The sequence below is a fragment of the Bemisia tabaci genome, chromosome 1 (genome assembly GCF_918797505.1).
Source record: "Bemisia tabaci chromosome 1, PGI_BMITA_v3".
Lineage (NCBI taxonomy): Eukaryota > Metazoa > Arthropoda > Insecta > Hemiptera > Aleyrodidae > Bemisia > Bemisia tabaci.
This window is the reverse complement of record NC_092793.1, coordinates 27,286,163-27,297,348: the sequence shown is the minus strand read 5'-3', so window position 1 is coordinate 27,297,348 and position 11,186 is coordinate 27,286,163. Positions and strand designations below refer to the sequence as shown.

Below are 11,186 nucleotides of genomic sequence, written 5' to 3'. Positions count from 1 at the left end.
TACTAGAGGATCACGGCGCGATTCTTGTGTAGATAAGTGTAGAGCTGATGCGCAGGCTACACAGCTACTGCGCAACCTCCTCGACCACTGCGCATCCTCCCGCGCATAGCGGTAGCAGCACCGGAGCATTCAGTAAACTCACTCACTTTTATAACGTGATTTTAAAAAAACCTGGGTCCTTTTTCCAAAATCTGATTAGAGCGGGCTCATCTAGGGCCTATTACCTGTCGATTTACCCAAGAATCATGGAAATCGACCCGGTAGAACGCTCAAACGAACTATGACAAAAAGTATAAATTTACATTGTTTAAATGGGAGAATTCGCAACTTTACCACGTAATATAAAAAAACCTGGGCCGCATTTTGAAAATCTGAAAAGAGTTGGCTTATCTAGACACAATTGCCCGTCGATAGCCGCAAAAATCATGAAAATCGGCCCTGTAGAACGCTGGAACTAAGCGTCACCAGTTTCGCAAAATTAGGAGGTCTTGGAGCTTATAGTATAGATAATTACACAAGGTTTGTGTTCATACCTCGTCACCTTCTAGGCAAAGTATCACAAGCGCCATGCGACGTTTAAAAATTTCCGCCGCCATTTTATGTCTTTACTGAGAAATTGTTGGTTGAATCTGTTTGGAAATTTCACTAAATTTTATCGGCAGCACAAAGAAAATTCAGTGAAATTTTCGGACAGCTTCGTTGAACAATTTCTCTGTACAAAAATAAAATGGCGGCGGAAATTTTTAAACGTCGCATGGCGCTTGTGATACTTTGCCTGGAAGGTGACGACCTCTGGATTTCTGAGCGTGTGCGCTGCGAGGGTGGGAGGAGAAAGGGGTGAATTCCTCTCAAGAAGAGGGGGCCTCTCAGAAATTTTTGAAACATTAAATTGATTAAGGGTGCGGCTATTCCTGAAGAGTACGGGTTCGATCGGAAAACAAAAACTTCAACCGATCAAGATGATTATACATTACAATTTAGACAATTATTAGAAAATCATGGCTCGCTTATCACATTTCTAATACATCATACTATGTTTGCTTCGTTTGATTTGTCATCAGTCAAATGTTTAGCACTTTTTGCATGAAAAGTCTCATCCTTTGCTCATATTCTGCAGGTAGGTGCCTACCTCAGGCATTTTCCCTATTTCACGAAGCAAATCAAAATCCCGTGATCGTCGAATATTTCACACACCTTTGAGCCGAGGCCAGAATTTTTGTTAAGTTACGTTTCTTTGACTTTGCCGCATGCATGATTATTTCACAAATAAAATAAATTTTAGAGGAAAAACACTTGACTGACACTTTCCACCTCTGGTTTTCTCCTCCACTTCGGGTTTTCGCTCCCTATTTCCAGGATATACTTTTCATTCACCTTCAACTCGTCGTAGTCTTAACTTCAACTTCCGGTTTTCACTGTTGGCTCCCACTTTTCATTCCTACTTCCGGTTTTCACTAAAATATCCGGCTTCACATTTTGCTGTCCCCGCACTATCCGAAATTCCCGTTTTATAATACTTATACCTTCCTCCCATGTAAATCTTCTACGTTTCCTTTCCTCTCCCCTGACCGCGGAAATCCCTTTATAAAGTTTAAGCCCCTTCAACTATGAACAAATAATTTATGAGAGTTAACCCAACTCACATCCAAAAGTGCGAAGAAATGTTGGATTCATTTTTACGGCATGAGTGTATTTCCCGCCGCGCGCTGCTCGGTAAGTGCAATAGCCAATCAGCATTTAGCGCGGTTGATTTCCCGCCACGCGCCGCTCATTAAGTGCAACGGCCAATCAGCGTTAAGCGCGACTTTGGTCTATGGCTAATGTTTTGATTCTGATTCCTAACCTACAAACAACAACGAAAGACGAGTGTAATTAGTTTAATTATGTAATTCTTTCTTTGTGCTAATTCAGCCTGTGTTTGTGTTTGGTATGCATGAGCTTTCAAAAGTAATATCCTCAGTTTCATGAGGTGTTTAGTGAAATTTTCTCACAGACCACGCTCCCCGTTAAAGTCAATCATTTAATCTGCCTTCCCAGTGTGTGTCCCCTGTTCTTGATAGTTTCTTTTGTCAACTGTCGATCTGAAGAACAGAGGCCCTCGGTGTTTCTGCCACCTGCTCCATTACATCATTTCGTCCAGTTTTGACGAAAGCTCACTTTTCTCGATCTACCTCCAATATAATCATTCTTCCTTGATCCATTAATGTATCATGGATTATCGCGTTTGTCTGGCTCTGTTAAGTCTACTCTTCACCAAGCTTTTACCGTTAGTTCTATGCCAAACTATCGATCCTTTTGATATGCGAGATTATGATCGTAAAACAAAAACGATGAAAAGCACTAGTAACATGCTCTCATTGGTTGATCAAGATCAACAGCAATGCGCTGACTGCCTCAGGTTTATTCAAGAGTACTGTGAGACTAGTGTAGCGAACGAACTTCAGACTCATCCTTCTGTTGCAATGAAGGCATCTGATATGCCACATGATGAAATGTTCCGAACTCACATGATGCGATTGATCAATGTGTTGCTGAATAAATCAGGATTTAAAGTAAGTCCATACATGTTTCAGTAGTAATCGTCTTTATTGTGCCCTATCAATGTGACACAAGCAGAAGCATAAAGAGGATGAAAGCTTGACTATTTTCAACTTGTGAAAATTCAAGACATTTTTTTGTACTTTTGCTGAACTTGCCTCAGATTAGTCAACCGTTTCGTGCTTTATATTGTAATGCGCACCTGACAAATTTTCGTATAGAAGCACAGTAGGTAGAGGTGTCGTCGGCTAAGGTAACGGTTGTTTACTTTCGGTTTGCAAGCGTTTTCGCATCACTACAATCCACATGAAAACATCCGACTCTTGCAGAAGCAAGAACACAAGTTTAGATAAGTTTTTAATACTTCCAAACCTTGTACTTAAAACTTTAATTTTTACCCACACAGAAATCACGAACACATGAAAGTCGCAAATCATAACTCATAAGTAATTTTTTTTCAATACAATCATGAGACGGATGTTTTCAAGGGGGATAATCATTATTATAGCATTACAATAACTGATTATAATAACCAAAAGTGAACAACCGTCAACTTGGCTGAGCCGACCTTCCTATCTTGAAAACCTCTTATTTTGGCTCTCTCATTCTTTCATTCAGGGTGTCTACAAGTCTTAAAAGTCTGGAAATAGTACTGATTTTTTAAGGGCGGTTCGGGAGTACTTACTGAAAAAGTGCGGAAATTTCACCAGAAGGTTTGGAATTCGTTCAATGTCTTTAGCAAGCAAGAAATTAAAATTTTTGAAATTTGTTGAACTTCGTCAAATTGAGGTATTGAAAAAGTACTGAAATTTTCTGTTGAAGAGGTACTGAATTTCTTGGGGATGTACTGAAAAAGCACTGTATAAGTACTGATTTTTGGCCAGCTTGTCCTAGTAGACACCCTGTCATGCAACTACATATTAGACTTTCGTCTGGAAGTTTTTACACTCTTCAGACAAAGGAGAAAAGTTGAGTTCAATTATTAAGTGTCATCCACTGTCATAGAACATCTCTATTTCACATTTTAAGTAGGTAAATTTTCTGTGATAACTATTTTAACGCTAACTTCAAGTGTTAATTTTACAATTTCAGGAATCAAAAAAAGGGTCCAAAGATCAAGAATCATTGTTGTCTGTAAAGCTCAGTCCAAACCAAGTATCAATCTTAAAAGATTTTGGCCGGTCTGGGAACCCTGCTGTCTTACGGGATGTTAATGATATTTTATCCGCCCAAGTAACTTCTTACTATCCACCAATTTGTGCTGACGACATGTTTCAAAAAATCTACGGAGCCAAAGAATTTTTCTCCCAAAGTGTAAGTTCTTTTTGGTTTTTTACCTTTCAGTGGATCTCTATCTGGAGTCTTTAATTTCGGTATTATTGCATACCCTGGCTGATACCATCTAAGTAATTGACAGTCAAATTATCCATCTGATTTTTCAAAAATTTTACTCTATTTTTACAGTCAATAGGATACAGGGGCTTGAAGGCAAATAACTTTACTTGTCCAATGAGAGCCCTCCAATAGGAATTGGGCTGTTGCAAGATCCAAGAATTGCCTTGATAAAAGGTGTTTTGGAGGTAAATTTCAGCAGGAAGCACGTTTCTGAGCTTGAACCCTTTTCTACCTGGCTAGATTCTACTTGTGCATGCCCCATAGCGGAGATCAATTTACATGGAAATAAATATAAGTGCATTCTGTCGGGCAGTGTCTAAAGTCATATTTCAGATCCTCCTTGACAAAAATAGCTAAAATTGTGAATACTTCTGAGTTGAAGCTGTTGAGTAATGGCAGGAATGTTGCGAGAAGCACACAGTTTCGCTGAACGGCGATGCCGGGTTCATTGTAAAAAGAGCGGAAAAGAGCTCAAAGTAGTTTTTGTCACTAAAAAAGACCAAAGAGGCATATTTCATCGAAATCCTCCCAATTCAATTGATATCTCTCTTTAACTTTTCATCTTGTTTTGATTTCTTTCAGACTCTCATTATTTTGGGTATTATTTTCATGGCTGGGGCATTTTTCTACAATGTTTTTGTGCTGAAGCAAATCAGATTGGCTTTCTTATGTCTCCTTGCAACGATATTTTTTACCGGATACTTTTGGACCTACTGGAAATTGTATGAAGTAAGTGGAGATTGTGTCTAAAACCATGTAAATTATCTAAAATATTGCGCCGATTATTATTGGATGATTTATGGGAAGGGCTGTGGCGAGTTTTGGAAAAGGAAGATAATCCAAATCTCAAAAAGATTGAAAAGTGTCATTTCAAGCTCTGTTTGTAGCCAGAAAGCACAAGCTTGGCCAATTCACCATCATCGTATTTGTAAAACGTTCTTAGTCCTTGGAAAAAACAAATAAATGTTCGCATATATTCAATTTTTGCCCCAAAAAAACGGTTTTTGTTGTGCTGGCTTAGCATCAAATATACTTAAAAATATTTAGTGCCTCGCATTTTGTTCTCGTGAATTACTAGTTTTTTTATAACCACTTAAGTACCACTGTTGTTTTGTTCAACTAAAGTTTGGAATTTCTCATTCCTTTCTGCTGTTGAAATTACAGCAGCTCCTACCCTTTCTGTAGTGAGTACATATCTGCCTATTTTTAAACCTAAGGACCAGCTTATTTTGGGCTGTCGGATGATTTTCTATATTTTCCACACCTCTGCACATCTATCCTCCCCTTCCTAAAATATTTATTGATGTTTCATTTTTTTCAGGAAGTAATGTCTGACATTAGGAGAATAACAACTCATCATGATATGAGCGACTGCATTCCTCGCACTGAAACTTTTTGGTGGTTCTTTACCTACAGTAAGTATTGTTTTGTTTCTTTCTTTCTATCTGTGCTCTGGTTCTCATGTCCTCCCGTTCTTCCTCTCATGATTTAGCGGAAAGTTGAAAGATTATGAAAAGGTATGAAACGAAAGAAGGTGTTAGCATTTTTGGCATCTTGGAAAAAGGTTGATAAGATTAGTGAGTGCAATCATTTTTGTTATTGATTCTCTCTGGAAAGGTTTGATTTACGGGAAAAAGTCTAACTACGAAAAGTGTCTAAAGTAAAAATTTGAGTTGTTTGATCTTTTCACTGTGATTTATGTGAAAATCAGATGAGAAAACCAATAAGTTGATGTGGAATATCTTATTTTGTCTTGTGGTCCATTAAGCCAAAACAGTAAGCATTATGGCCCGATTTCCATTTTTTAAATTTCTAAATTTGCAGGATTGTTGATGAGGTGCCATACTGTATCCACCTTCGCGTCAGTGCAAACAAATCAGAAACTGCTCTTAGCTTGTTTCTCTTCTATACCCGTAATGATTTTAACAGCTTTTAGATTGAAACAAGGGAGGATATTTGAACATGATACAATCGCAATTACTACAGAGCAGAATAGTAGGGTCCTCTCATTTTTTGTATTATATTAGATCTAAAATCTAGAGTCTAATAATACTTGTCCCTAAAGAACTTCAAACTCTAAGGCAAAACTACAAACATCCTTCAAAATATAAAGAATTTTCAATTAATATTAGCTAAATCTACCTGAGTCCTTCTCCGTTAAATCTAATTGAAGATCATGGCAATCAAAACAGACACCCAAACAAAACGTTTATTTTGTGGATGATTGAAATCAGGTCTGTTGGAAGTCTTTTTGTATTGTTGCAAGTTTGATCAGCAACAGGGTAGTTGTTCGTCACCAGCATTATTTAAGGTAATTCTAAGTGATCTAGGGACAAGATTCGCCATTTTTTTGCTCTACCACTCAGTCTATGTCTTAGAAAAGCAACAATTATCGCAATGTGCAAAGTAATGCCAGAAACTGATTTATGAAGTGTAACAGCATTGACAGGAGCTGTATGATATCAAATTTGTGAGGACTCATTGAAAATTTATATTGGAAACTGCCCTAACAGACTCTGCTCCTTGACTGAATGCAAAAAAGATAAATTTTATAACGCCATCTCTCTCTTACACATTGAGCCAATAAGCAATGTCCGTTTTAGTAATTTCTGCCAATAATAATGCTGCTACACGTTATGGATTAGTTTCTTGCATTAGCTTGTGCATTATGAAAATTATTGCTTCCCTCAGACACAAACTGTGTAGCATCCCAATGTAAGGGCTCAGCAATGTCATGGGATGTGCTCAGCAGAGTTGTTCTACATAGCAAATATTATCTATAAAAATTCTAAGTCTCGAAGGATCATTATTAACAAGAGAATATTTTCAATAACCCCTACAGCAATAGTAATATGATTTTTTATATGTATAGGAAATTCTCCAATACCACCTTCATTTAAGATTTTTATTTTTAACATCTTATTTTACTCTATTTATTTTTTATTAAAATTTTAAGTTAAATTAAAACTAATAATTTTCAAAACCTACTCCTTGAACACTTAGAATCACCTTAAGGTGCACCTAGAACTTTTTCAAAGGAATGTTTAGTTCGATCAGAATTGATGCATCGATTTTTGCAATCTTAAATTTCAATGTTACTGGCTTTTATTATTAGCTTGTTAATCTATCATATTTTTTATTTCTAACCTATGTCACACTCTCTCACGCTGTCCTAAATGGCACAAATTTCTCCTTCCCTGTAGCGACTCCTGCGGATGATCGTAAATGCAAAGAACTATACGATGCCAAGCATATTACGCCTCTTTCCAGACTGACTCCTACAATAGTTTTCTTCGAAACGATAAAAATATTTTGGACTGGTCCAATGAGCGAAATTGCAAGTGTCACTGTCTCTCTGTACAAAGAACTGTCGTGTAAGTTCCTGATTATTTAGTTGTAATATTTTCAAGTCAGTTATTCATCAGTTTTTATTCAAACAAATGAAACATGAACAGGGATTTGTAAGTTCTGTACTGGAGTTACATGTTCTGAGAGTGTAGCTGAAGGAAATTTGATCTTGAGTGCAAGATCTGCTGAGATTAACAGTGGCATCACATAGACATTTGCCAAGAATGTATGTGTGTGATTCAATGGAATGATGACAGTCTCCTGATAGTCAAAATTTCGTTCGCCATAGAACCAAACTACCTGTAATATTTCTTGTTTATATATGTTTGAGGTTAGGATTGCACATAACTGCATTCAATGACCACCTTTAAGTCACATTCCACTGAATTGCAATGAGGAATCGGAATCAAAATGTAAAAGTAATGCGTTCCAGTGTAGTCTGGCTTATATGAATAAAGCCCCTTGGTCTACTTGTTTAGAGATGAAGTACCCAGTTTAATTTCTTATTCCTCTGTAGTGAACTTACTGTTTGATCATCATTCTTTCTCTTTCCAGATTACGCTCCATGGTACATCAAATGGACTGTGCTTCCAATCGTTTTCATTTTTGTGGGTGTAATCTTCATCCTACTCGCTGCACTATTAAGCGGAAAAAGGTTCAAATTGTCTCATCCAATATTTGGAGCCATAGATTTAGGTAATGATGTCAGTTATCAGCAGCAAACAAGCATTAAAAGCGAAACTGCTTTTAAAGTGGTGAAATGCGAAGATGGATCTGACCCAAAATTAAGCTGTTTGACTTGTGGGGCAAGTTGGTCTCAAACAGCAGCAGTTATAACCACTCGAACTGTTGTGGAAGGAAATGTAAAGACTGACTCAGTTGATGGTGCTCCAATTGGTATTTCAACTGGAAGTGGTTTGATTGCCGTACTCCAAAATATGAGTCGCTTCTTATTGCGCCAACAACGGCCAATCAGGGAAGTAGCATTATTACCAGTTAGACCTTGTATCAAGTCAAAACCTGATGGTGAGACCATTTTTACAAATGAAGGGCTCCAAAGTTTAACTGAAGATCAAGATAACCTAGTTACTCTGGAAGATTGCTCTGATAGTGACGGTGAAGACAAAGAAAATAGAATTACAATTACAAGTAATGCAGATTTTTATAATCTACCGGAAAGTGATGAACCAATAATGAGGTGTTCAAGACAACAGAACAACATTGTCTTAAATGCTGACAACAGAGTATTATCAGCACCATTGCCCAGTACTAGTTTGGGACCCAAACAAAAATTCTTTGACAATATTAAGTTTACTCGATCTCCAGATCCCCAAGAAAAAAAATTAATTCCTATTCTTGTTCAGCCCCGCATTCCCAAGGAAGGATCTGGTGAGCCGTTTGCCTCATGTGGAGGATCTGGCGAGCCGTCTCCAGTCAGAGTAGGAAGTCCCCTAGGAGAAACTTTAAGACATAATGACGGATATTTTGCCGAAAGTAATCGAAGAATAAGAAAAGAGCTTCGCTTTCGACAAATGTCAGCCAAGTTATATTCCCCGCCCTCTAAAGATGATATTAAAGTAGTTGAATCCATATTTTTAAGCAAATGTAGGAAAGAAGAAAAGAAGAGAAAATTATCCATTTGAATTTTTTTGATTTTATGACTTCATTGAGTACTCTTTTTAACAGCATCAGACTTTCTTCCGTACTACCTACCTTTTCTAAAGAAAGTTAAGCATCAAGCTCCAAGTTTTGATTTTTATCTATCATCGATTGAATTCTTCGCCTGTTTAAATTTTCCACTATCATATCACTTGAGTTAAATTGCCTTCTAGTACTTATTTCCAAGTTAGTTATTAAATATTATATCTGTGATCATTGATTGATAAAATTCTTAAAAGAACTTATAGGGGTGCAGAAAGTTCTAAGCTTTCTCCTTCCCCTAAATTTAATCAGTCTTCCCCTATTTTAACCAAAATCCATGATCCTTTCCCTCCAAAAACTAAGAAAAGAAATCTTTTGCCCAAGAAATCGGACTTTTTTCACTGCTGTTAAGCCGTATTTTGCAAGAGTTTCCCTAATTTTGTCCTATTTTATGGGGGTTCCCCTTATTTTTCCTATTTTATGGAGGTTCTCCTAATTTTGTCCTATTTTATGGGGGTTCCTCTGTTATTTCCTGTTCTTGCTGAGTCTCCCTCATTCTACATAACGACGGTGAAACTACCAAACCACGTATCTCGTTTGCGGTGTTTAAAAATCGACGCTCACATTTTATTTTTTTGAAGTAGACCAAATCAATATCATTCCTTGAAATTTTCACGGAATTTTCTCCGCACAAAGAGGAAAAATCACAGAAATTTTCAAGACTGGATGTTAAGTAGCTTTTCATTTAAAAAATAAAGTAGGACAGGAAGTCTGCGACGTCGCAAACCGAGATACGTGGTTTGGTAGTTTCACCGTCGATAACTGGGTCAGTTGCATAGTCAGGAAGTTTATGCACCCAGGTGAGCACTTTTCTCTTGAAAGAAAAACACTGATCATATTAGTTATATTTAACTGAAAAAACTCATAAGAGACTGAAATTGTTTTTAATGAGTAGTGTACTTACCATTTTCTGTGGGCCTGCTCAAATCAGAAGTGCCTTTTTTAAGGAAACCCTAGGACGTAGCTGCTTTTTTTACTGGCACTCTTCTTTTTTGTGAGCATTTTATTAGAAATATTAGATGCTTAATTTTTTGTTGTGTATTTTCCCATATGTTCTTGTAATGCACAGGCGCCTAAAAGAAACTAATCTCTATCATGTGAAAACTTTCAATAAAAATAATACAAACTCTCTTGCACATCACATTATTATTATTATTATTATGGCATTGTCAGCATTTGCCATCTCAATAATTTTATATGCAAGTGAGTTTTTATAATTTTCATCTTAATTTTTCACATTTAGTTTTCCCTGTGTGGTTTTTTGCTCCAATCCGATCCAGTAATCTCTATCATTCTTATACTTAGAGTGACGTACCTGTAAATATTTTTTTGGAAATCTAGTCATATGTACAGTACTGAAAAATTTTGCTCAGTTTTTCAGTGCAACAGCCACAAGTTCTCACAGTGATATCACAGTTTCAAAAAGTAAAATCAATGGAACATTTTTTACCGATGACTACTTTTAAATTTTTACAATTACTTTAAATTTTTTTCTCCATGAAAACTCCTAGGTTTACATTTTTTCATCATCGATCTCCATGATTTGTGCTTCTGAAGTATGGCATGAGCTCTATTTATTAGGTTTATCATGTTGTGACTGCATGACCAGCCCTAAAGTAAGGTATTTTTAAAGGTGCCAGTGACATTGGCTGCTCTAATTTTTGAACATTTTCCATTCGCGGTTAAAATATAAAATCATTCATACAGCAAATCGAAAAAGTCCAGTGCGTTTAGATCTTAAGATAGTTTTTCAATTAATATGAGAAGTAAGTCATTAAAAAAATTGCCAGTCTTATAGTGTATCCAAAAAATGTATACTACATAAAGATCAGCTTTTTTTTTCCTATCATACAACTGTATCAATATTCCTGTTGCTGGAAGGCATAGTCCACGCCAGATAAGTTTACGCATATTCCAAGTGTAACAGGAAAGCAGCTGTCTTCAGTTTAGCATTGGAGGCTAATAACTTAGTCTGGGGAAAGGCTACTGCAAAGTATAAAAGATCAAGCACAAAAAATTAAGTAGTGTAGGTAACCGGGACGTTTCGAGTTAGTCACAACCTGTCATTTTCAACCAAAAAGAAGAAATAAAAAATTAGTCGTCGATTCGCTGTTATTGTGAAACGGAGACTTTTTTCCCCTCAATTTTTTGCATTTGATCTTTTATATTTTCAGCATCCTTTCCCTGTATTACATTTTTATTGT

General features: G+C 36.6%; 1 protein-coding gene across 1 annotated transcript; it reads left to right on the top strand.

Annotated features, from left to right (window-relative positions):
* The first annotated feature begins 1,827 nt into the window (after nt 1-1,827).
* LOC109041204 (uncharacterized) lies at nt 1,828-9,230 on the top strand. The gene is made up of 6 exons (XM_019057458.2): nt 1,828-2,552; nt 3,631-3,852; nt 4,516-4,662; nt 5,255-5,348; nt 7,137-7,307; nt 7,837-9,230. The coding sequence occupies exons 1-6, from the start codon at nt 2,211-2,213 to the stop codon at nt 8,922-8,924; spliced, it is 2,064 nt and encodes a 687-aa protein (XP_018913003.2). The 5' UTR covers nt 1,828-2,210; the 3' UTR covers nt 8,925-9,230.
* The last annotated feature ends 1,956 nt before the right edge of the window (nt 9,231-11,186 follow it).